This window comes from Prionailurus bengalensis, chromosome C1 (assembly GCF_016509475.1).
Source record: "Prionailurus bengalensis isolate Pbe53 chromosome C1, Fcat_Pben_1.1_paternal_pri, whole genome shotgun sequence".
In the NCBI taxonomy this organism is placed as follows: domain Eukaryota; kingdom Metazoa; phylum Chordata; class Mammalia; order Carnivora; family Felidae; genus Prionailurus; species Prionailurus bengalensis.
Window position 1 is genome coordinate 11,169,502 of NC_057345.1, and position 22,275 is coordinate 11,191,776.

Genomic DNA, 22,275 nt, shown 5'->3' on the forward strand with positions numbered 1-22,275 from the left:
GCCCCTGTCCTGCTCAGCAGCCACACGAGCACCTGCCTCAAGCGGGTCCCCCCGCCCCCACCGTGCACCCTGTGTACAACTCCCAGACTTTGCAGGAGGCGAGAAAGCCCCTGAGACCAACCCGGCTGTGACCCCATACCCTGTTCTCACTCCTCCAATCACTCAAAAGAGTTACCGGGGCTGTCCCTGAACCTTGACCTCTGTGTATCTTTCTCAATCAGTCAAGGGGTCCCCGGTGCTTTTGGAGAGCGTTTGTGATGATTAATCAGTAAGCTGGTATTTATAAAGTGCTAAGTGAGTGCTGTGCTTTATGAGCCAACGATATCTCCGTCGGCCTCTCTAATCCCTTTCTAGCAACTCAGGCTGCGGGGACCACCCAGTTCTGTAAGGCTCTGGAATGCCCCTCACTGTCCACTCCATCTGCCCCCAAATCGCAAGAGCTCCTCCCAACCCCTCCCCATCCCTCCCCCCTCGTCTTCACAGAAGTGCTGTTGTTTTTCTTAATATGACTTCGCCCCTCCCCGAAAGACAGTTACACAAGTAGATGTGGGAGGAAGAAGAGAAACATAAGTCAATGATGACTAAGTCCGCTGAGCTCCCTTGCCGCTGGAATATTGTCAGAATTGGCTCTGGCTCACCCCTGCCTCTGTAAAAATCCTTTGCGGAGGGTGTGATTTTTTTCCTGAAGATTCATTCTTTCCACATGACCAAATGCTGTAATGCGTAGCCAGTCCAGATCGTTTCTCTCTGCCCAGATCCACGCTTGGGGGCCCAGCCCTCAGGGTCATTCAGAAACGATTCCCCCTAACGAACAGGCTGGAAGTTCTACAGTCACTGCTCATGGGCAGTCCCCGCCGCTCCTCCTCCGCTATTTTCATTTCTGAAAAGGTGCCATTCCTCAAGATGAGTGGCCTCAGAAGGAAAAAGTTCAAGGAAAATGCAGCCCCCAGCATGCGTCTCAGATGTTGGCAGATCAATGGTTGTGTCTACCAGCGGGGCCCAGGCCCAGGGCCTCAGAAATGAGGCAGGGAACTGAGTTCTCGTCCTGCCGAAAACCCTGAGAACCCTCGAGAAAATCAACACAAGAGGTGTGAAAAGGGCTCACCCATCTGGGCAGCATTTCCTGAGCTCTGCCTGACGGTAAGAGCAGCAGGCCTGGGCGATCCTCTCTCCTTTTGCAGGACACAATAGGTAATGACCAAGAATTCCCCCACGGCATCATGGAGATTGGCCAGCCTTCCGAGGGCTGTGTCCACATAAACCCAAAGGGTAAGTGACCGGGGAGTTTAATACCCACAGCCCACCCAAAAAATTCAAACCAAAACCATATCTGGCTTTCACATATATGTGAGTTGTCTTTCAAGAAGGCAAACCCCCACATAGTCTCGTCACTATTAAAAGTTGGCTCCAGGGGCGCCTGGGTGGCTCGGTCGGTTAAGCGTCCAACTCTTAACTTCGACTCAGGTCACGATCTTGTGGTTCGTGGGTTTGAGCCCAGTATCAGGCTCTGCACTGACAGCACAGAGCCTGCTTGAGATTCTCTCTCTCTCTGCCCGCCCCACCCCCACGAATAAATAAACATTAAAAAAAATTTTTTTTTAACTATTTTACTTCTTTTGGGTCCTTCAAGGCCCCATACTGGTGATATAGAAACCTGCCTTTTCCAAGTAGCTGAAGTAAACTGCCCAACTCCAACAGAAACTTGATTCTGAGCTCAAAACAATAAAAATGTCATTTAAGCTGAGCATCTTCATGAGACTCAAACAAACCTCAAAAATAAATGAATGAAAACATCATATTTTCTGAACCCTAAAGTGTTTTTCTCAACTTTGTTCTCTTTAAATGCTTTTTAAATTAATTCAGCAATATTCTTGAACCATGGCAAACCCACAAATACCAATGAGGGTCTGTTCTATGCAGATCAGTCTGGAACAGCTTGCTGGCTTTACATTCTCAAGTGCTCTCTGCCTCCAGAGCATGGGTTTTTAAGCCCTGCATCCATCTTTTCTCTGCACGAACTGGTGGGAGCAGTTTCTGCATAGGGATCCTCAGCATTGTCCCAGTGTTTTAGAGAATAAGCCCCAAACACAGTCCTCCTTCTCGATTAGAGATTCTCAAACTTCAGTGGGCAGAACTCCCCCTGGGTGCTTGTTAAAATGCAGGTTTCTGAGCCCCATGCAGAGATCTGTCTGGACTGGGGCCTGGGAATCTGCAGTATTAACCAGCCCTCCCCCGCCCCCTTCCCCCACAGCTTCGCAGTTTTAAGGTGACACACGAGGCCACAGAGAGAGAGCCTCTCAGGCTTCTTCCCGAAGGCGTATCCCATGGAGCCTTGGAGAGGGTCTCTCTCCTCTGGGGCCCTCACCGAAATGGCAGGAGCCAGAGTCCCTGCCAGTTCCCCTAAAGCAGAGTCCCAGGCGACGACCGGGGCTCAGCAGCTCTATTCTGCCAAGTCATCCATGGGATGTGCCGGCCCGGGCGTGAGGACCAGCCCCTTCCCCGCTTTAGCTCTCGCTCTGTCTCCCAGAACCGTTCGGGGCTGAGGCCCGGCCCCAGTCTCCCTCGAAACTGCTGGTCCAGCCCTTTCCAGAAGCTCCTGCGGCTCTAACCGCAGTTAGATCTAAACGGGGGGTTCCCGCTCACCGGATCCACCTTCATAGCCCTGCAACCCTCACTGAGAACGCCGGTGTTTAACAGCGAGTCGTCTCCATGGCGACCGACGGGGTGTCAGAGACTCGGGACTACGACCTCACGGCGTGGGGATTCCGGAGAAGGGGTTGGGGGCGGCGTCCCTCCGAGGCCCTGACCCATACCCCAATTGAGGGGATGGGTCCCCGTCCTTCCCGCCTCGGTCCCCGGCCCCCAGCACGACCTCTGCTGCTCAGGGGCCACAGCGAGGGGGGGAAGGGGGGGGTGGAGTCTTACGGGGGCCCCAACCCCGACGGTGGGGGGAGCGGGGGCGCGGGGCACGGCACCCCGCCCTCGCCCCGCGCCCTCGAGCCCAGGCGGCGGAGCCCGGGCGCACGCGGGCGGCGCAGGGCCGGGCGCGGACGCGGGGGCGGGGAGCGGGCGGGCCCCGCGCGGGGCCTAAGTCCCACCCCCGGGGGCGGCGCCTGGCGCCGGGGAGTGTCAGGAAGAGGAAGAGCGCGGCCAGAGGCGGTGCGGGCGCGCGGCGAGCAGGGGCCGGGCCCAGGCGGACGCCGAGCGGGCCACCATGGCCACGGACGAGCTGGCCAGCAAGCTGAGCCGGCGGCTGCAGATGGAGGGCGAGGGCGGCGCCGAGGCCCCGGAGCAGCCCGGGCTGAACGGGGCGGCGGCGGCGGCGGCGGCGGCGGCCGGGGCGCCCGACGAGGCGGCCGAGGCGCTGGGCAGCGCGGACGGCGAGCTGAGCGCCAAGCTACTGCGGCGCGCCGACCTCAACCAGGGCATCGGCGAGCCCCAGTCGCCCAGCCGCCGCGTCTTCAACCCCTACACCGAGTTCAAGGAGTTCTCCAGGAAGCAGATCAAGGACATGGAGAAGATGTTCAAGCAGTGAGTGCCCGCCCGACCCGGCCCCCTACCCACCCACCCCGCGCGCCGGCCTTGGGCCCCAGACCCCCGAACCCCGCGCCGCGCGGGACCCCCTGCCGCCAGCTCTGCGCCCGCGAACCCCGGCACAGCAGGGGTGGCGACCCCGCGGCCCCTTTCATTTAACCACGAGGCTTCAGGACCTCCTCCCCACCGCGCGTGTGAGTCTGGCGACCCCCAGGCCCTGGCACGCGACCCCCTCCTCACGGCGACGCGGTCCCCAGTACACCTGACGCGCGCACTCGGTGTGGGGACCGTGCAGCTCTCCTGGGTAATCCCGAGTCCCCTCGAGCCCCCCACTACCACCATACACATGAGTCCGAAGACTCTGGGTCTCTGGCCTAGGACCCCTGCCCAGTTAGTGAAGCTTCTCACCGGACGCCGGCGCACACTGCGATTTGAAGACCCCGTGGCCCCCCTTTCCCTCTCCCTAGCGACTCGAATTCCCCACCCCCACCCCCTGGTCAAAAACACCCCCCTCTACACACCCCCAGCGCCCCAACAAACGTTACCGGTCCCTTCGCCCCTTGCCGTACACATTGTTTTCATCGGGGTCCTTTCATTTCCTCTGCTTATCTCATATGCCCCTCAACATAGGTTCTGGGCAGGGACACCCCCCCTTCCCCTCCAGTTATTCAGCATCTGGTAGCAAACTGTCATCAAAGACCCTTCAGACCTTCTCACCCCAACCCCATCCACCCTGCTATCCAGGGCCCCTGTCCTTGACCCTCGGGTGGTCTCCCCAGGGAGAGACCCCTCCATCCCTGCCCCCCACTCTGCAGGTATGCACCACCCCTTCCCGTCCTCCCTTCAGGGCTGGGTCCCCTCCTCCCTCCACACACTGTCCCTCCCTCCTCTTGCCCTAAGCCCTCCCCAGCAGCTTTGCAGTCACTGCCCCCCCCCCAATCTGTCAGAAGCCCCCGTCTCTCCCCCCTTCCCCCACTATGTTCCCTCTTCCCTCCATGGGGTTCCGACACCCCATACCTCCGTATCTAATTTGCCTGGTTGTTCTCACCCCTCCCTTTTCCTCTAATTCCACACATCGTGCCCTTAGCAGATTGGACAGGCACCCCCAGGCCTGCGGCTCAGCCCTCCCCACCCCACCCCACCCCACCCCCAAAAAAAACACTTAAAACCTCTGTGAAGGGACTAAATGGTCCCCTTCTGGTCCATCCCTGAGAACATCCAGTTGGGACTGAGACGGACAGTCAACCTCTTCACAACCACAGTGGGGGGGGGGGGGGGCGGGGGGGGGCGCTAGTGGTAGAGTGTTGTGAAAGCCCCCTTCCCCACCTGTCGTTGCCCAGCCCCTTTTCTGGTGGGGGAACAGCCCAGGGTATGGTCTGGAGTGGAGAGGCGCTGGCACACCTTGGCAGGGCAGGATGGGGCTGTGCGCCCAAGCAGGAAGCCCAGGAACAGGGTGTTTTGCAACCCCTACAGCTTGAGAAAGGCTCTTTCCCACTTCTCGATGCTGCTGCTGCTTCTGCCTTTGGCCCCAACACGGGGGAAGAGGGCTTTGTTTCCCAGACCTGGATGGCTGAGAGCCCCATACTTCTCCAAGGGTCAGCCTGGGGCGGGGGACTGAGTCCTTAACCCTCCTCCGGGCCCTGAGGATCCTGCTTCTTTGACTCCAGGGTCTTTGTCGGGAGTTCTTCTAAAGTTTCTTCCCCGCCGAAGACTGGCACCATCTGGAGAGCAGGATTTCCAGGATTCCAACCCAAACTGATAGAAAGCTCCTTGAGCCCAGGGCTAGGTATAGATAGCTTCACTGTCTGGAATTTCCCTGTTGAGCCTGCCCCCTGCCTTGGGGGCAGGGAGTTCCGGGGGGGGGGGGGGGGGGGGGCGGAGATCAGTTAAATGCAGCCATGATCCCTGCGTCAATAGTGGCTAGGTACTAACTCCTCGATTCCACCCAGCATCCCCACGACTAGAACTATCACCACCGTGGCACAGTTGAGCAGTCTGGGCACGGAAGAGTTAAATAACTTGCCGAGACCACACAGCTAGAAAATGACAGAGCCAGGATCTGAACTCAGGTCTATGACTCTAAAAACCACGTTCCTTCTTCTGGGTTTTCCATCACAAACATCTGCTTCCGTGTGAGAAAATGCACTTCGCCAACACCCCCTTCCATGTGCGTGGCTGATTTTCCACCTTGTGGACCCACCACCGTCCCGTGTCTCTCTCCCAGAATCCTCCTCCTCTTGGGCTTCCACAGCATTCCTACACCCCGCCAGGAAAAAAAAAAAAAAAAAAAAGGACGGAGCTGTTTGGGAGAACCCACGCACCCCCAAAATGATCTGGGACCTGGGAGGCTGCGGCTTGATCAGAAGGGCGCGTGACCAGAGCAATGGCCTTGAAGCTGCATTTGCAGGCAAACTCACTTGCTAGAGAGGCTGCTTTTGGGTGTTAGTTTGACAAGGTTGATGTCGATGAAGTTAGGGGGGAACTTAAGCCCTCCCAACACCCCTGCAAACCAGCTCTTGGCACGACTGACCGCCGGTGTAGGGGGCAGGAAGGGGCCAGGGAGCTGCCCTTCTAGGGAAGGAAGTGCCGCCCGCAGTGGTGGGGGGGCCCTGGCGGGGAGAGAGAAAGCTGCCGGTTTTGTATTCAAGGAAACAAGGCTTCTCTGTGCCAGCCAGCCGAGCCCAGCTGAGCCCAGCTGAGTCCCGGCCGGGAACAGCCGACACACAGGCTGTCGGGAAGGACAAAACCCCTGTTCTGCTTCTGCTGTCCTGGTGGGGCTGCAGCCTCCTGGGTCCAAACAGGACCCTGCTGAGAGACTTCCACCCTGGTCTCTAGCTCCCTGGCAGGGAGGAGGGTTGCCCCGCCCTCCTGGAAGCTATTCACCAGAGCTGAGGGCAAGAGATAGGTCATAAGGAACCCGGGGGGGGGGGGGGGGGGGGGCTGGCCTTCCTGGGGAGGCAGGAGCTGGAAAGCCTGGTCTTGAGTCCTCCTGGCTCTGCCCTCGCTGGGCGCGAGTCTTCCCATCATGACCTCCTTCTTTCCGAGAGGTCCTGAGCCCTTCTGGATGACAGACTGCCTCCCCGGGCCTTCCGGTTCATCCACTTATTAGCTGGATACTTCCTGAGGAGGGAGACAGAAGGAGAGTCAAGGAGATTGAGGGAGGCAGTCCGCCGCTGACCTCACGACCCCGCTGTGCAGGTGCCGGCTGGGAGAGACACCTCGAGGGTGGACTCCCGCCTTTCCCCCCACTTTACAGAAAAGGAAACTGAGACCCAGAAAGGTGTGGCGGTTCGCTTGGGATCACAGGGAAGTTTTCAGTGGCTGAACCAGAGCACCCTGGTCTGTACACTAAGGATGATGGTCCCTGCTTCTCGGTCGGGGCTGCGAGGAGGTGATGTCTGTAGAGGGCTGGCCTGGTGCCCAGCTCGTGGAGGTCCCCGCGTCCGTGGAGCCTGGATGTTCGGTCCTCCCTCCCCAGGCGGCCTCAGGCTGCCCCGGCACCTCTAACCCCTCTCCCCGCCTCTGTCTCTGCCCATCCATCCAGGGCTGTTTCTGGAACCTTCCAGCCAAAGAGGGAATGGTATGACCGCACAGAGCCTCAAGGGGGCCCACCTCTGGGCCAGCAGCAGCCTGCACGAGGCTCTGTGGGGTTTCGTGAGTCGAGACCTGCCCAAGAGGGAGGCAGCCATGTAATTCTGAACCTGCCGTGGAATCTGAGGAAGATGCCCTAGTTCCCTGCTTGGCCAGCCTCGTCCCCAGACGCTGTGTCTCATGACCCCTCCTTGCGTCAGAGAGGCAGGCTTCCCTCTCCTTCTGGACGCCTCTGCCTCCCCTCTTCTCCATTTGCTCCTCCTCCACACGTCCCCTCAGACCCTGTGCCTCACAGCACGTCCCCCGGTGTCCTTCCTGAAAGGTAGTATGAGGCACAGTCGTTCAGAGCAGGGCCTTCGGGGTCTGTGGTCCTGGGTTTGAATCCCAGCTGTGGGCCTGGGACAAGGCACCTAAACCTTCCGGGCCTCCGTCCGTCACCCTAAAAACAGGGAGAGTACTGGCACCCACCTCACAGGGCAGTTGTGAAGTCCTTCACCCGGGGCTTGGCACAAAGTAAGTACTGTTCCTGTCACCCGCACCCCCAGCCCTGGCGGTGGTTGTCTGTGCAGGTGTGGAGGTCGCTGCACAAAAGCCGTCGCCTGCCTCCACTTACCCCACGTAGAGCTGCCGGGCCGCCGACAACCTCACGCTGTGGGCCGGAGTGATGGGGACCCGGCATGAGACCCCCTGCCTTTTCTCTTGCTGAGCAGACGCTCTGATCGACAGCTACGTGCGGCTTTCGTAAATAACAACAAGTAGGGAAATGAATTCATTATCACTTAATTACGTGGAAGGCAGGTGGCAGAGAAAAAGGAGAGAGCAAGCGACACTCTGGAGGGATTCAGAACTGGGACTCCAGCGCCCATCTGTGCAGCTGCGTGGCTCGGGGCAAAGGGTGCTCAGCTCCTCAGCCTCAGTTTCCCCCTGGGCTAGGGACCCCACCCGGTAAAGTTCAGAGGATGCAGCTTAAAAAGTCCTGACTCTTTGTAAAGAGTCCACCATCATGTCCCGCCTGTGGGCTGTTAAAAACATAGATGCTGTGGAAAGACATAAAAGCCCTTCGTTTGAGCATTCATCAAACACGTCTTGTATTAAGTTTCTGCTGTGTGCAAGTTCTAGACAATCCAGGGAAGAATAAAGTTCCTGCCGTCAGGAAGCTTAGTCTCCTGAACAACGGTAGTAGAGAGGATTATTCCTACCACGAGGACCAAACGCTCTCATGAGAGATGCCATGGTGATGCCCTCTCCGCAGCCAGCCCCCTGCCTCCACGCCCGCTCCTCATTAAATGGAGACACCGGGTCCAGTTGTCCCCAGAGGAGCCTGTGTGTCTATTTCAGGGATTGAATTGAATCTGAACGACAGCACAGTGAGGTGGGTAGTATCGTTATCCCCATTTGCCAGGTGAGGAAACTGAGGCTCGAGAAGGTTGAGTCACTTATGCAAGGTAATCATAAGTGGCAGGGGCAGGATTGGAAGCAGGTCTGCCTGCGGGGAGCCCCAGCGACCAAAAGAGGGCTGTGTGTATGGATGGGAGCTGGAGGGGGCTCTCCGGGCCTCTGCGGGGGGAGGGTGGGTACAGAGGTTAGGTCCTTCCACCTGTAGCAGCCAGGAGCCCGGCTTTCTGGGAAGATGCCCCACCCCTGGGGAGGGAGGATTTCTTGAACTTGGTGCTCACCCTCTGCTGTTCCTACTTCCCTTCCGCTTCTGAGTCACTGCTCCCCTCCCCCGCCTGGGGACTTTTGGTTCCCCTTTGGTTTGCACCTTCCTGACTGCCTTCTCCTGTCTGTCCGTCTGTCTGTACCCTCTGGGTCCAAGGCCTGGCTTCAGCAGTGAGGCACCAGGCCCTGCTGCCTCAGGGGAGGCCCTTTAGCAAAGCCAGGCCGGCCGGAGGCAGGAGACAAGGCCAAGTCGCTCTGAGACCTCAGCAGGGACAGTCCCCACTCCGTCCTGGCAGCCGAGTTCCCTCTGACTGCCGAGCAGCCCTCTCCTTGGCTGACTTCCGCTTTTCAAGGACTGCAGAGAAGCCAGAGTCCCATGCCAGAAGGGGGCAGCTAGAGCTGTGTGGAGACCCTCATGTGACTAAGACCGTGGCCACTGTCGGCCCCCTCCCTCCTGGGCATTTTGCCTCTTGTTTAGTCCTTTTATGACAGCCGGTGAGATCATACCTACTATTTTCACAAACTACTTACTATTTTCACAAACGAGAAGCCTGGGTCCCACAGAGGTTCCGTGCGTGGCCCGTCCAGAGTCACACAGCTAGTAAGGAGTGGGGACAGCGTGTGAGCTGGGGTCTGTCCGACTCCAAGTCCCTCGCTCCCATGGGACCCGGAAAGGGCAGCTCGTTAGAAGTGTGGTTGCCCAGGTTCCGCCCCGGGTCTACCGGATCAGAATCTGCGTCCTAACGCTCAAGTGTAAGAAGCACTAGGCCGCCCACAGGGGGCTTCTGCCACTGGCCTAAGATTTTCCTACAGGGAAGGCAAGTCGGAGCAGCTAAGGGAAGGAGGAAGTGAAATAATAAACACGAGCCTGTGTTAGACGCTCAGTGAATGTTCGGTGCAATCACTGATGTAACAATAAGCGTTAAGAGCCGGCAGGAAGGAGGCAGTGCAGGAATTACTGGCAGGACACCCACCGCTGACGTTACAAGCCCGGGGAGACGGGGCTCAGCGTGCCGTGCTTGAACCCAAGGTTAGCAGGTCCCAAGCCCTGAGAGCCCCCAGCAGATGGCCGTCAGCCTGGGGGGCTGCCGCCTGGTCCACTAAAAAGCTCCGGGAGAGCCATGAGCAGCATTCGTGCACTCGTCCACACGCACGGACACACCCTCACGCCCTCACACCCTCTCCTTGGCGGACATGGCAACAGACCGAGTGTCCAATTCTGTAGATAGGGCTGGAGGAAGTGGTGAGTGGCCGGGCTTTCCCCTCATGAGTCAGGCAGTCTGGGGGCGGGGGCACGCAGGACCCCACGGGCAGAGCCGAGCAGCTGTCATCGAGCATGTGGGTGGCCACCTGCAGAGGGAGGTGGGCAGGGCCCGCTGGCTGTGACAGCGAGCAAAGCCCGAGTTTTTCTGTCGTCCAGGACTTTCCTGCCCCAAGGGACCTGTCTTCCCACTTCATGGGGCAAAGTGTGTAGAGGCCTAGGAGCCGCTGGGGGTGGACCAGGCCTGTGAATGCCGAGACCAAAGCCAGGTAGGCCTGGGGGATCGTTGGCCCACAGACACCACCCTCCCCAGCTGATCGTCCTCCTGGGGACCCCCGTGGGCCGAGGAGCCACCCACAAAGGCCTGGGATAGGAAGCAAAGGGACAAAATTGGGGTCTCCCGTGCTCCCACCTTCCTCCTCATTCTGCCATCAGACTGCGCAGCACAGCTGGTGGATGGGGAGGCTCGTGCGGGAGGAACCACCTTCCGATAGACCGTTCCAGAGCCGATATGGGCTACCCTGAGTGAAGTAGGGAGGTTCCTGTGCCCAGAGATATTCCAGGACCCGAGCAGGAAAACCGCGTTAGGAATCTGACCTTCACGAACGGCTGAATGAGTCACCTCCGGTATCCCTCCCAGCCCGAGATTCTCTCGCACAGGGTGTGTGAGCATCGGGACATAACATGGCAGCTAAAAGCATGCGTGTTTCGTCAGATCGGGGTTCGGATCCCAGCCGTGTCCTTGTCAACCGGGGCTTTGGCCAAGTGGCTGCCTCCCTGAGCCTCTGTCTCCTCGTCTGTAATGGAGGGATAGTCATGCCAGCTTCGCAGGGTTCTTGTGAGGGTCTGATACGGAACACTTGGCGTTGTGCCCGGCGCTTAGTAAGTGCTCAGCAAAGAGTAGCCACTAAGGATGATATTGTTAGGAAGCAGGGACGCACGCTGTAAGAGCCAGCCGCTGCCCACTGCCATAACTCCTGGATATCAGAGCCAAGGCCGGAGGAGCAGCCGGCCGGGCGGGACCTGCTCCGTGCAAGGGTGCAACAAGGCAAAGTCTGTCTGGGCGGTGGCCGTCTACTCCGCTCTCGCTCTCGAGGGTAGATGGGAGGGATTTTGTCACCAGCATCCGGGGCGGCAGCTGCCGAGCCCTGCCCGCCGAGAACTATTCAGGGGGAGGCGGGTAGGAATGTGGGCACGGTGCCAGGGCCCGCAGCCTCCCTCCGGTGCTGCAGAAAAGTGCTGAGCTCCCAGCCCACGAGCTTTGTTGCCAGTCCTGCCCGATAGAATTGGCCCTCCCAGGCAGGCCCCAGGCCGGGCTCTCAACCCCGCGTCCCCCAGCCCTGCAAGCTGGAGAATTCGGGACCCTCTCTGGGACCAGGAAGGAGAAGGACGCAGACAGGCGGGAAGAAGGAAAGCCTTTGGCTTTGGGGACCCTGCAGTCCACCCACTGTGGGACCCTGGGCTGGATGCTGCCTACTCTGGGCCCCAGTTTCCCCCACATATCATGAACCAGATAGACCAGGCTGTGCTGCCTCTCTTGCCCTGATCCCTCTGAGCCACCTGCAGCCTCGGCTCCAGCTCAGGGAGAGAGTGATGGATGAGAGGGTCTCCCCAGCCAGGGGGTGTCTCCTGTGTTGCCAGTCATCCACCTGCCGGTGGCACAGTGACAGCCCCCTCCCCTTGTCCCTTCCTTCCTGTGAGAGGAAGGACAGAGTAACCCAGGGCTGGGGCTCCCCCGCTCTCTCTCTAGCCGGCGAGGGAGCAAACGGCTGTCCTGCTGTCTGTCCACCTCCCCAAGTGGTGGGGTCTGGGAATCGGGCCTCGTGGGGGGAGTCGTGGGAGCCTCAGAGGAGGGGGAGATGCTGGGGGCGGCCCCGGACCATCTTGCCCACCCCCTGCCTCCAGAACAGTCTGCAGCAAGCATTTCGTCACAGCCATGCGCCATCAGGACGGGCGCCCAAGGGAGAAGCCCCCGTATTTCTTTGCCGTTTTCATTCTTACCAGCACCGTTTTTGGCACACAAAAAGTTCTCAGTGGCCACTGTTCCAACGAAATTAGCAGGCTGTAAGCACCTGTTATGTACTAGGCATTTTATGTTCGTCATCTCATTTGATCTTTAATCCTAAAGGTGGGTAGTAATCACAATGTTTCTATTATTATTACCGTCGTTATTGACCATCTGTGCTAAGTGCTTACCGTGGGCCAGGCTCTGTGCTAGGAATCTACCTCGATTGTCTGTTTTAATCTGTGCCTTTGTCCTGAGATGGGTCCTTTGAGTTCCATGATATAAATGGGAAAATTGGGGGGGGGGGGGGGGGGGGGGGGGGCGGGGTCAGGTGATTTAACCAGGGTCAGCCAGCCAGCCAAGCGGCAGATCTGGGGTTTGGACCCCTGTCAATCTCAGCAGAGTTGATGTGGACACAGAACCTTCAAGGCCATCTTCAGTCACATTCACCCTGGCCCCTGCTTGATCCAGTGACCCAAAGCCCACCCACCTCAGAGCCCAGGGCACGTGATCTCTGCCTGCTCCCTCCAAGCCTCATGGTGACAGCCTCCCCCCAGTGTCTCCTCCTTGGGGGGACGCAACTCCCACCTAGCACCTGACCTCTGTCACCTCCTCTTGGTGATTGATCTGCTGGCATATGGCCAGCCCCTGCATTGTCCCCTTGGGGCTCAGAGCCTGCCTGGGATAGAGCCCAGACCCAGTCATTGATTGACCTTTGATTGATGCAGGCAGTGGTTCAAGCCGCAGCCCAGCCAGGCCTGGGAGCTGCCAGAAACCAAGAAATACAGAGTCCAAGTCTCTGTCCAAGTTCGGACACGTTGTCTGCACTTCCTCTGACACTGAGCCACCCCCAGCTGCAGGAGAGATCCGTACACATGAGCGGTAACTAAAGGCGGCGCTCAGGGGGTGCAGGGGGGCCGGCGGAGAAGAGTGTGGGAACCACAGGGATGGGGTGTGAGTCCCTGGCCAGCTGGTTTCCGAGCCGGTGCCCTCACCCCTACGATCCTCATTCCCTGGTCAGTCACGTGGGGAAGTAATCCCGACCCTCCAGGACTGCTGAGCACAGAAGCTGTAAAGAAATGCCTCGCACATAGTAGGAGCTTAATAAAGGCAACTGGATCCCATTTCTGGAGTCAGCTCCACGTGCCAGGCACTGTGCTGGGCGCTTGGCATGTATGAGCTCGGTCAGTCCTCACGGTGCCCCTGCAAGAGAGTCCCCATCACGCCTCGGCCGGAGGCTCGAGAGGCAGGTCTGCCAGAGCCCAGGCAGTCTGTCCCCAGCCCTGACGTGTCACTGCTGACTTTTCACTGCCGTCCAGAAAGCGGTGGGGTTTTGTTCTCCTGAACAGCAGCGCCCATGTGTCTTGCCCCAGGAAAGAGTGACCCCCGCCCCAGGCCGCCATCCGCAGCACGTCACGGGGTTTCAGGCAGCGGCCCCTTACCTGACTCCAAAGATGGGAAGAGGGGCCTCTCCCACGCCCCCCACAGGGCCCCTCCAGCTTGAACTGGAGCCTGGGACTGTAGGCCTGCCTGACCCTCCTGAGGCCCACAGCCCTCTACCACATCCTCTCGCGTCAGCCTCGCCCGCAGGGACCTCTGGCCCATCTGCCCCCAGCTCCAGCCCCCCCCCACCCCTGCAGGGCGGGGGACAGAGGCCTCAGGACCTGCGTTCCCTGCAGGGTTCCCAGAGCCTCCCCTGTGCTGCGTCACCCCCAGCCACTGACTCGTGTGTGAACTATTTATACCCCCTGCACGTACACCCTGCTGCGTAGCCCCAGGGCACACGGAAGCGGGCCGGGCACAGAGCGAATGTGCAGCTTTATGAGCCTGTTTATGAGCTGGGCTTCCACTCCTTTCCTTTACTGCTCTGGGACCTTGGGCAGGTCACTTAACCTCTCTGAGCCTCCCTTTATATAATACGGTTCTCACCGGGCTTAAGTACAGTAAAGTTCCCGGCCCAAAGACCGACGTCAAAAAGTGGTTTCTACTAGTTGTTCAAGGTCATGTGAAGCTTATATATAACTAGAGTTGGGGGACGGGGGCTGGGAGCCCTGAAGAAGGCACAGAAATGAAGTGTGGACGTAGAACTCTCAGACCAGGACACAGGTTTCTGCAGCTCAGCCCCTCAATGTCACTCTGCCGTCACCAACACTCACCCAGCCAGCTTGAGGCCTGGGGACTACACAAGGTTTCTTTAGGCTCAGAGGCCCATTGTAGCCCTGAGACCACTCTCTTCCCAGCCCCCGCCAGGAGGCGGTCCGGGCAAGTGTTTGGTTAGCCTGATAAGAGGGCATGGCTAGGCTGTGCAAACAGTGCCCACATCCGTCATGCTGTGATATATTCTGCACTCAAGGCACCTCTCCGGCCAGGGGACCTGGCCGGGAGGCCATCTCTGACCCAGGCGCTCGCCACAGGGAGGCCAGTCAAGAGAGGTGTTTAGACAACACACACACACACACACACACACACACACACACACACACACTGTCCCTGCGTCTCCTGGGCCTTTGGTGGAAGAAAACAGACCTGAAATGTGCAGGCACGCTTTTATCACCTTATCAGTGTTCCAGCCCTTTCCAGCCACCCAGCCATGTCCCCACCACTCACTGCACAGACTGTTCCCTGAACTCACCCCAGGCCACCTCCCAGAAAACTAGAAGTGGACCTCCCTCCTGTGACCCCCGGCCCTGCCCTGTGACATGTGGTACCTTCTGCCTCTCCTGAGTTGGGGCAGGAGTGGGGGAGAGACGGGGCCAAGATGTCCCTCGAGCGCTGGTAGAGGTGCTAGGCTGACCCTGGAGATAATGTCAAAGCCCTCCCCCCCCTCCCCCCGCAGTCCATACCCCGTGGACTCGTGAATTCTTTCTCCCTGCTGGTTCACGTCACATTCAGTGCAGGGAGGCTGTGGCTTCAGCCACAGTGTTCGACACATAAGAGGCTGCGGGCCGTGTAGGGAGTCCCTCGTCATCGGAGATAACCAAGCGGAAGCCACAGACCCGGAGCCCATTCCAGCTGCCATGGATAGGATGACAGGCTCCTTGCAGCCCAGCCTGTGGCGCTCTGCCCGGTCAAGTCTGAGGTGTCAGGACGTCCCTGGCCTCTCTTGCCCCTCCCACAGGTACGACGCCGGCCGGGACGGCTTCATTGACCTGATGGAGCTGAAGCTGATGATGGAGAAGCTCGGGGCTCCGCAGACCCACCTGGGCCTGAAGAACATGATCAAGGAGGTGGATGAGGACTTTGACAGCAAGCTCAGCTTCCGGGAGGTAAGTCTGCTCCCCACGTGGACGACTGGGGGGCTTGTGCTCGACCGTTGAATGGCTCGTAGTTGGCTGAGGGACGCCCCGGTGGGGATCCTAGAGCGGCCACCGTGGGGATCCTGAGGTGCCCGAAGTGAGAAGGAGGGACATCCATTCCTTCATGTAGTAAGCACTTACGGAGTGACTTCTGACCCTGGGTGCAACTTTGGAAGTCCAGAGAAAGGCCTTGTGCTCCAAGGGCCCTGGAGCACAGAGGGGGAGGTTCCCAGGGAGTGAGATGGCAGAGTGCCGTGACTCAGGAGAAGAGGGGGACAGACGGAGGAAGTGACACGACTGTGGTCCGAGAGGGGCCGGGCTCTGCGCTGGGTGACTTCACACCCTGGATCTCACTGGGTTCTCACTCTGGGACAGGAGTCATGGGCAAGCCTGTTCTCTGGAGGAGGCAGTGGAGGCTCCCAGCCAGATAACAGCAGCCCTGGACTGCAGGCGGCCCAGGCCGAAGGACAGGGGCGGCCTCCTTCGGAGAACTGGCAAGAAGCATAGAGGAGGCAGGACAAGAGAACGGTGCTGGGAGGACGAGTCCAGGGAGGAAGGTGCAGGCAGTGCAAGGTGATGGAGGCAGGACACGGGTTCAGAACCTTGTCACTTTCTGCCGCTGAGATTTGGGGGCAAGTTTTTTCCTTGCCTCTGAGTCTGCCTCAGTCTGTAAAATGGTCACAATCGTATACTTTCAGGACTCAGTGCGTGGGGCTTTTTTTTTTTTTTTTTAAGTTTACTTATTTATTTTGAGAGAGCGCGCAGGGGAGGGGCAGAGAGAGAGGGAGAGAGAGAGAATCCCAAGCAGGCTCCGCCCTGTCAGTGCAGAGCCCGACGCGGGTCTCGAACTCATGAGTCCTGAGATCATGACCTGAGCCGAAATGAAGAGTCAGCTGCTTAACTGACTGAGCCCCCCAGGCGCCCCTAGTATGTGGAACTTCTGAGCAGATTAGTTTGAGGGGCAGTGAGCCAATGGTACGGGGTAGCTTGGGGCTCTTCGTGGGATCTGAACATGGGCAAACAGGCCTGCAGTAGCCCCAGATCCTGGGAGAGCGGGAGATGTGTCACCTTGCCTCCCATTGTACAGGTGGGCAAGCTGAGGCCCAGAGATGGAGGGGCCCAGAGCATGGAGGGGGAGAGCCCAGACCTCTGGCCCCGTGCCCCTCCCTGACACCTCGTGCCTTTTCCCTTCCGCAGTTCCTCCTGATTTTCCGCAAGGCAGCGGCTGGGGAGTTACAGGAGGACAGCGGGCTGCACGTGCTCGCCCGCCTCTCCGAGATCGATGTCTCCACCGAGGGCGTCAAGGGGGCCAAGAGCTTCTTTGAGGCCAAGGTGAGGAACCAGAGGATGTGTGGGGCTCGGGGGGGTGGGGGGTGGGGGTCCCCCGACCCCGGCACGAGGAGAGGGGTGGCCGGGGTGTGACGGGACCCGAGTTAGCACGAGGGTCAGTGCGACTCGTCCTTCCTGTCCCCGCTGAGGAGCGGAGCACTGACGCCCGGGCTGGCCCGCGCGAGGCCCACGGCACTCCTGGCCTCTGTCCCCTTCCAGCCAGGCTGTGGTCCCTGCCAGCTTCTCCTCTGTCTCCCTGGCCCCCGGGCAGGTGAAGGGCGTAGGCTCTTGAAGAGTGGACACGGACCCCTTTGTGCTGCCCCTGGCAGACCTGTCCTTGAACGCTGGGCCCAGGAGACAGCAGAGCAGGCCCAGCTCACGGGCCTCCCCTGGCCTGGAGGGGGTGTGGGCCCCAGAGGCCGTCCCCGTGCACAGCACGGTCCCCGTGCAGCACATGCTCAGGTGGAGAGAGCAAGTAGGGCTCCTGGATTCTCCGCCCCCCGGGCACCTGCTTTCCCTAGTTTCTCTCTCTTCCCATGTTAGCTAAGAACATTCCTTCTGAAGGTCACCTCCCACCTCCCTCTGCGCTTCTGGGGTTGATGGGCCGTTTCAGGGATCGTCAGTGGGAACAGGTGTGCATCCGGGCTTCTGGGGACGGGAAACCCGAAGAGCAGCATCGAAAGCCCCCCCTTGCGGGACTTAACACTAGGCGGTGGCCACCGAACGTACGTTCGAGCTTCCACCCCGCTCGGTGAATCCACGAGGCCGGTTGTCGGGCAGCAGGCTCTGAATGGAGAAACTGAGGCCCGGGGCCAGAGCCGGTGCGAGCCGGGCGTGGGCCGGCGGGACACCTGGGGGCAGATCCCTCTCCCGCCCTGCCTGACCCACCTCGTCCCCGCTCGGCTGTAGGTCCAGGCCATCAACGTGTCCAGCCGCTTCGAGGAGGAGATCAAGGCGGAGCAGGAGGAAAGGAAGAAGCAGGCGGAGGAGATGAAGCAGCGGAAGGCGGCCTTCAAGGAGCTGCAGTCCACCTTCAAGTAGCAAGGGGCTGCGGCCTGACCGCTCGGCCCCGGCCCCCCGCCCCGGGCGCCCCGCCCGGCCCGCAGAGGCGGGCAGACCGGAGGCCAGGCCTGCATCCCGGGCTCCATCCGAAGGGACCATACTTAAAACCTAAAACGTCTGTGAACGGAGCCAGCAGAGGGGTGTCCAAGGCGGCCCTGCCTCCCCTGCTCCCCCCCGCCCGCCCCCGCTGTTCCCGAGGCCGCGACACCAGTGCTGGCTCCTCGCCTGGCCCAGCCCTCCCTGGCGATTCCTGCGCGTCTGTCGCCTCCCCCGGCCGTCCCTCTGCCCGCTCCAACATTGCAGCCGCCCCGAGCCCAGCTCCCGGCCCTAGGGTCCTCCGTGCCCCAGGTGCCTGCCCTCCACACACTCTCCTCCTCCCTTCCCAGAGGCCTCCTGCCCTTAGCCTACAGGCCACACTGCCCCCCGGGGGCCCTGCACCTCGGGGAGGCGCTCTGGAGCAGAGCACGACCCAAGGGGCTGATCAGAGACACGAGGGCTTCCCGCCCCCCGACAGCCGTTCCTCCAGCCCCTGCCTCCTCTCTCTGCCAGAGGGGAGGGCGCTTCTCTTTCGGCGAAGGGACCCAGGCCCTGGCACCCCGTGCTCACACGGAGACCCCGGCCTTCTGGGGCCCCGCCAGGCAGGGTGAGGGGGCAGCTGTGCCCATCTACCTCACGGGCCCACACTCTGCCGGCCACGCCGTGGATCGCGGGCAGGGAAGGCTCTGGGGGCAGAAACGCCACCCCCTGGTCTCCCTGGAACAGCCCGAGGGGCCCAGGGGCTCTGAGAGAGCAGGGTGAGGAGGAGGGATCGGCCCCTTCACTGGGAAGGAAACTAGTGTTGGGCTCCGTGCTCCGGGAGGCGTCCGGGAAGTGCTTTGAGTGGTTTGCACGGACCAGGCGGCGGGGAGCAGGGGCCAGGCTCGGCCCTTTCACGCCATCCTTCCCCATGCGATGTGCACCGCCCTGTCACCAGCGATGGGACCCGTCCCGTCACCCCCACCCCCTGAGGAAGCATGGGGACCCCGGCCCTCCCTGTGCCCATCCCCAGATGGGCTGCGGCCAAGCCTGTGCCACCAGCCCGGTCCTGCGCAGCTCCCGGTGTGCTCACTTCCGTGTGTGTGCGTGTGTGTGCGTGTGAGTGTGTGTGTCCGTTGCCGTGTCGTGAAACTGTGCCCGTCACCAGTCCAAACACGTGAATGGCCACCGAGGCCACGGTTATGCAACTTTCGGTGTGTGTCATGACAACGTCACTGCTTTTTAAACATGACAACTCTTTATTTTAGTAAAATGCCCCCCAAGAGTCCACAAAACTGTTGGATTTGCAGAGGTTTTATTTTTTTGGCCTTAGAATCTGCAGAAATTAGGAGGTGCTGACCCCAGTGCGGCAGCCTTGGTCCTGAATTGTGTTTGCCTTAGCGGATGTGTTTATACAGATGACTATAAAAAGTTCTTTTCCTTCAGCTTCTCGCTTTTGTTTTTTCCCTCCCTTCTCACCTTCCCCCAAAGAAAGCTACTTTTTCATTTGGTGGTACAATTATTTTTTTAACTAAAATAAGATAAAATTCTATATTCTTACGTGTGTGTGGTTTTTGTTGGTTGGTGGAAGAGGGGAGGGGCTGGGAAGGGAAGGAAGGGGACCAAGTCACCTGGGTGCTGGGGCAGTGCGCGCTCAGGTGGCCCCCATGTCACATCAGGGACCAGGGAGGAGAGTCTTCCTAATGGAGGTTGAGGGACGCCCACCCCCTATCACCAGGGGCTGCTCTAAATGCCATAGCTCATATATATATATATATATATGTATGTATATTTACTAATTTAATCCTCACAACCAGCCCATGAGGGGGTGCTGTTCTATTTCCCAGAGACTCTCCCAGAAGCACACAGGCTGGGGGAGTTGGGAGGGGGGGCCGCATCCAGCCACCCTGTCGGGCGGATTCAGAGGAGGACATGCACCAGGAGTGGCACCAATACTATGAGGATTCTAGATGGATGCACCCGAGAGCCCCCGAGATTCTCCCGCACAGAGACACCTCAAGCCTCCCCACCCCCAAGACACACACACACACACACACACACACACACAGAGGCTGTGGTGGTAGGCGATGAGGAAAGACCCGGGGTGCTCCCTGTGTGGCTTTGGACAGATCAGGCTCCCATCGGGTGTCAGTCTCCTCATCTGTCCAGTGCAAGGGTGGCCTAGGGTCTCTAGGGTCCTCCCAGCCCCGTAGTTTCCAGGTAGGGGGTGCGACCTGACTTGGGGTGTGGGAGTGTGCGAGCAGGCTGGGCATCGCTGCCCCCAGGTGGACATGGCTGGTACTGCAGCAGCCAGGATGCCATTCCGATCCCCACCCCCCCACCCACCCCCCCACCCGCCGGGGCTCTGTCACAGACCCTGCACGGGGAGGACATCGTCCTTGGAGTGTGTTTCCTGGAGAATGCCACCCAGTGCCTACAATGCCACCATCATTACAGCATGTTAGGTTAAGCGTTGCCCCTCAATACTCCTTTCCCAAGGGATGAACATCAGAACCCCTAACGTCCTAGCTCAGAGGGTCTCAGAACGAAAGGCAGAGAGGACCCTGACAGGGAAGGGCTAAAACTCAACCTCTAGAGCCCTCGCCTTCCGGCTGACCCGGTGATGGATGTGGGCCCCGAGCCCTCCAAATGGGAGGACACAAGCCAGCGGTCCCACACCGGGACCCTCCACCAGGGCTCCGCCGGGGGCGGGGGGGGTCCCTCAGTCTCGGCCTGCACGAGACCCCCACTCCAGCCCCAGCGGAGGGAACAGGCTGAGGCGCGAAGAGGCCCGAGTGGTTCAGGGCCCAAGAGTGGGAAAGGGAGATAGTTCCTCAGTCCCCTCCCAGGCCCCATTCCCTCGGCCTCCATCACCAAACACCAAAACCCTGCAGTGAGCCCCCAGACCGCCTCTGAACCCCCAGTACTTACATCTGGTTTTAAGGAGACGCACTGCCAGCCCCTGCCCCCCCCCCCCCCAGCTGGTCCCTTAGTGGCCCTCACCCAAGTAGCAGCTGCCACCGGAGAGTCCCGTCCCGGCCACTAGAAAATATGGGCCCCCGTCAGTGACACCTGCCCCATTTCTCAGGCTCTCACCACCCCTGGCTCCCAACCTTGGCACGGCTTCTCCTGAGGTTCCCCCCACCCCCTCGACGCCCTCAGCCACTGCCAAGTCACCCTTGATTATTTTTCCAGGACAGTCTGGCCCTGAGTGCCTGGGCCCTGGGAGGCCCCACTCCAGGCCCCGGGAGTCACAGACTGCAAGGGTGGTGAGAATGAGGATTCCAACATTCTCACACCCTCAAGTCCTCAAGTTCATCTTGGACCTGGAGGCTGTAGAGAAGGAAGCCTTCTGCGATCCACACCCCCACCCGGCTCCCAGCTCCCAGAACTAACCTCTTCTCGATCAGAGGGCTGCCGGCCCTCGGCCCGAACACTCGGAGAAACACTTGTTGCCATGCCCAGCAGGGAGCTCCGGCAGTTGTGAGGGGGTCTTATCTCTGCAGCCCCAGGCCTAGCACAAGGCCAAGCAAATGCGGGCGGAAGGAAGGAAGGAAGGAAGGGAGGGAGGGAGGAGTGGAGGGATGGATGAATGGATGGAGGGAGGGATGGGTGGAGGGAGGGAGGGAGGGAGGGAGACAGGGAGGGATGGAGGGAGGGATGGAGGGAGGGATGGCCTCTATGTACACAGTCCGTCAGCACCTCACAGTCTGGACAAACAAAACAGTCAAGCGTTTCACCAAGTTAATCCAGGAAATTCACTCCACAGAGCCCCCCTCTGCAGATATTAACAACCCCTCCCCATCGCTTCTCGGCCTTTGGCTAAGATCGAGTGTAACAACCCCCCCCCACCACACACACACACACACACACCCACCATGGCAGCTTCTTTACCTCTTGTTCCCAAGGCCAGAAAATCAGGTCAGCCAACCACATGTCACCGCCGTAACTTAGTTTGGACCACTGGGGTAATGGCGTCCTCTGACCAGGGCTCCAAGCCAGCAGGGGCTGGCAGTCCCACCTCTGCCCCTTTGCCCCCAGTGAGAACGCAGTTCTCTGCTCCCGAATTAGCTGCTCCGGGACACAGCCAGAGGCACCTCCTGGGGCCCAGAGAAGGCTCCCGTGACGGGCCACAGAACGGTCCCCAAAGACGCAGCCACTCAGTTACGCCTAACCTGGCGCAAGGAGGGGTCCCGGCCAGGGCTGACTGGTCCATCCGCACGGTGGCCACACGGTTCGTGGGTTCGAGCCCCGCGTCGGGCTCTGTGCGGACGGCTCGGAGCCTGGAGCCTTCTCTCGATTCTGCGTCTCCCTCTCTCTTCGCCCTTCTCCTGCTCGCGGTGTCTCTATCTCTCAAGGATAAATACACATTAAAACAAATTTAAAAAAAAAAAAAAAAAGGTCAGTGTCTCTGCAAACATCCCAAAAAAGAAGAAAATTCTTGACTCTTCATCTGGTACCTCAGGACTTGTCGTGTGCGTGTGTTCGGGGTCATTTCTAGGTTTGTGTACACGTTTGAAGGT

The 22,275-nt window shown here is 59.7% G+C and overlaps 1 protein-coding gene across 1 annotated transcript; it reads left to right on the top strand.

The window, feature by feature from the left end:
* Nucleotides 1-3,132: 3,132 nt before the first annotated feature.
* On the top strand, nt 3,133-19,304 carry EFHD2 (EF-hand domain family member D2). The gene is made up of 4 exons (XM_043573822.1): nt 3,133-3,531; nt 15,169-15,316; nt 16,544-16,678; nt 17,585-19,304. The coding sequence occupies exons 1-4, from the start codon at nt 3,215-3,217 to the stop codon at nt 17,714-17,716; spliced, it is 732 nt and encodes a 243-aa protein (XP_043429757.1). The 5' UTR covers nt 3,133-3,214; the 3' UTR covers nt 17,717-19,304.
* Nucleotides 19,305-22,275: the final 2,971 nt, after the last annotated feature.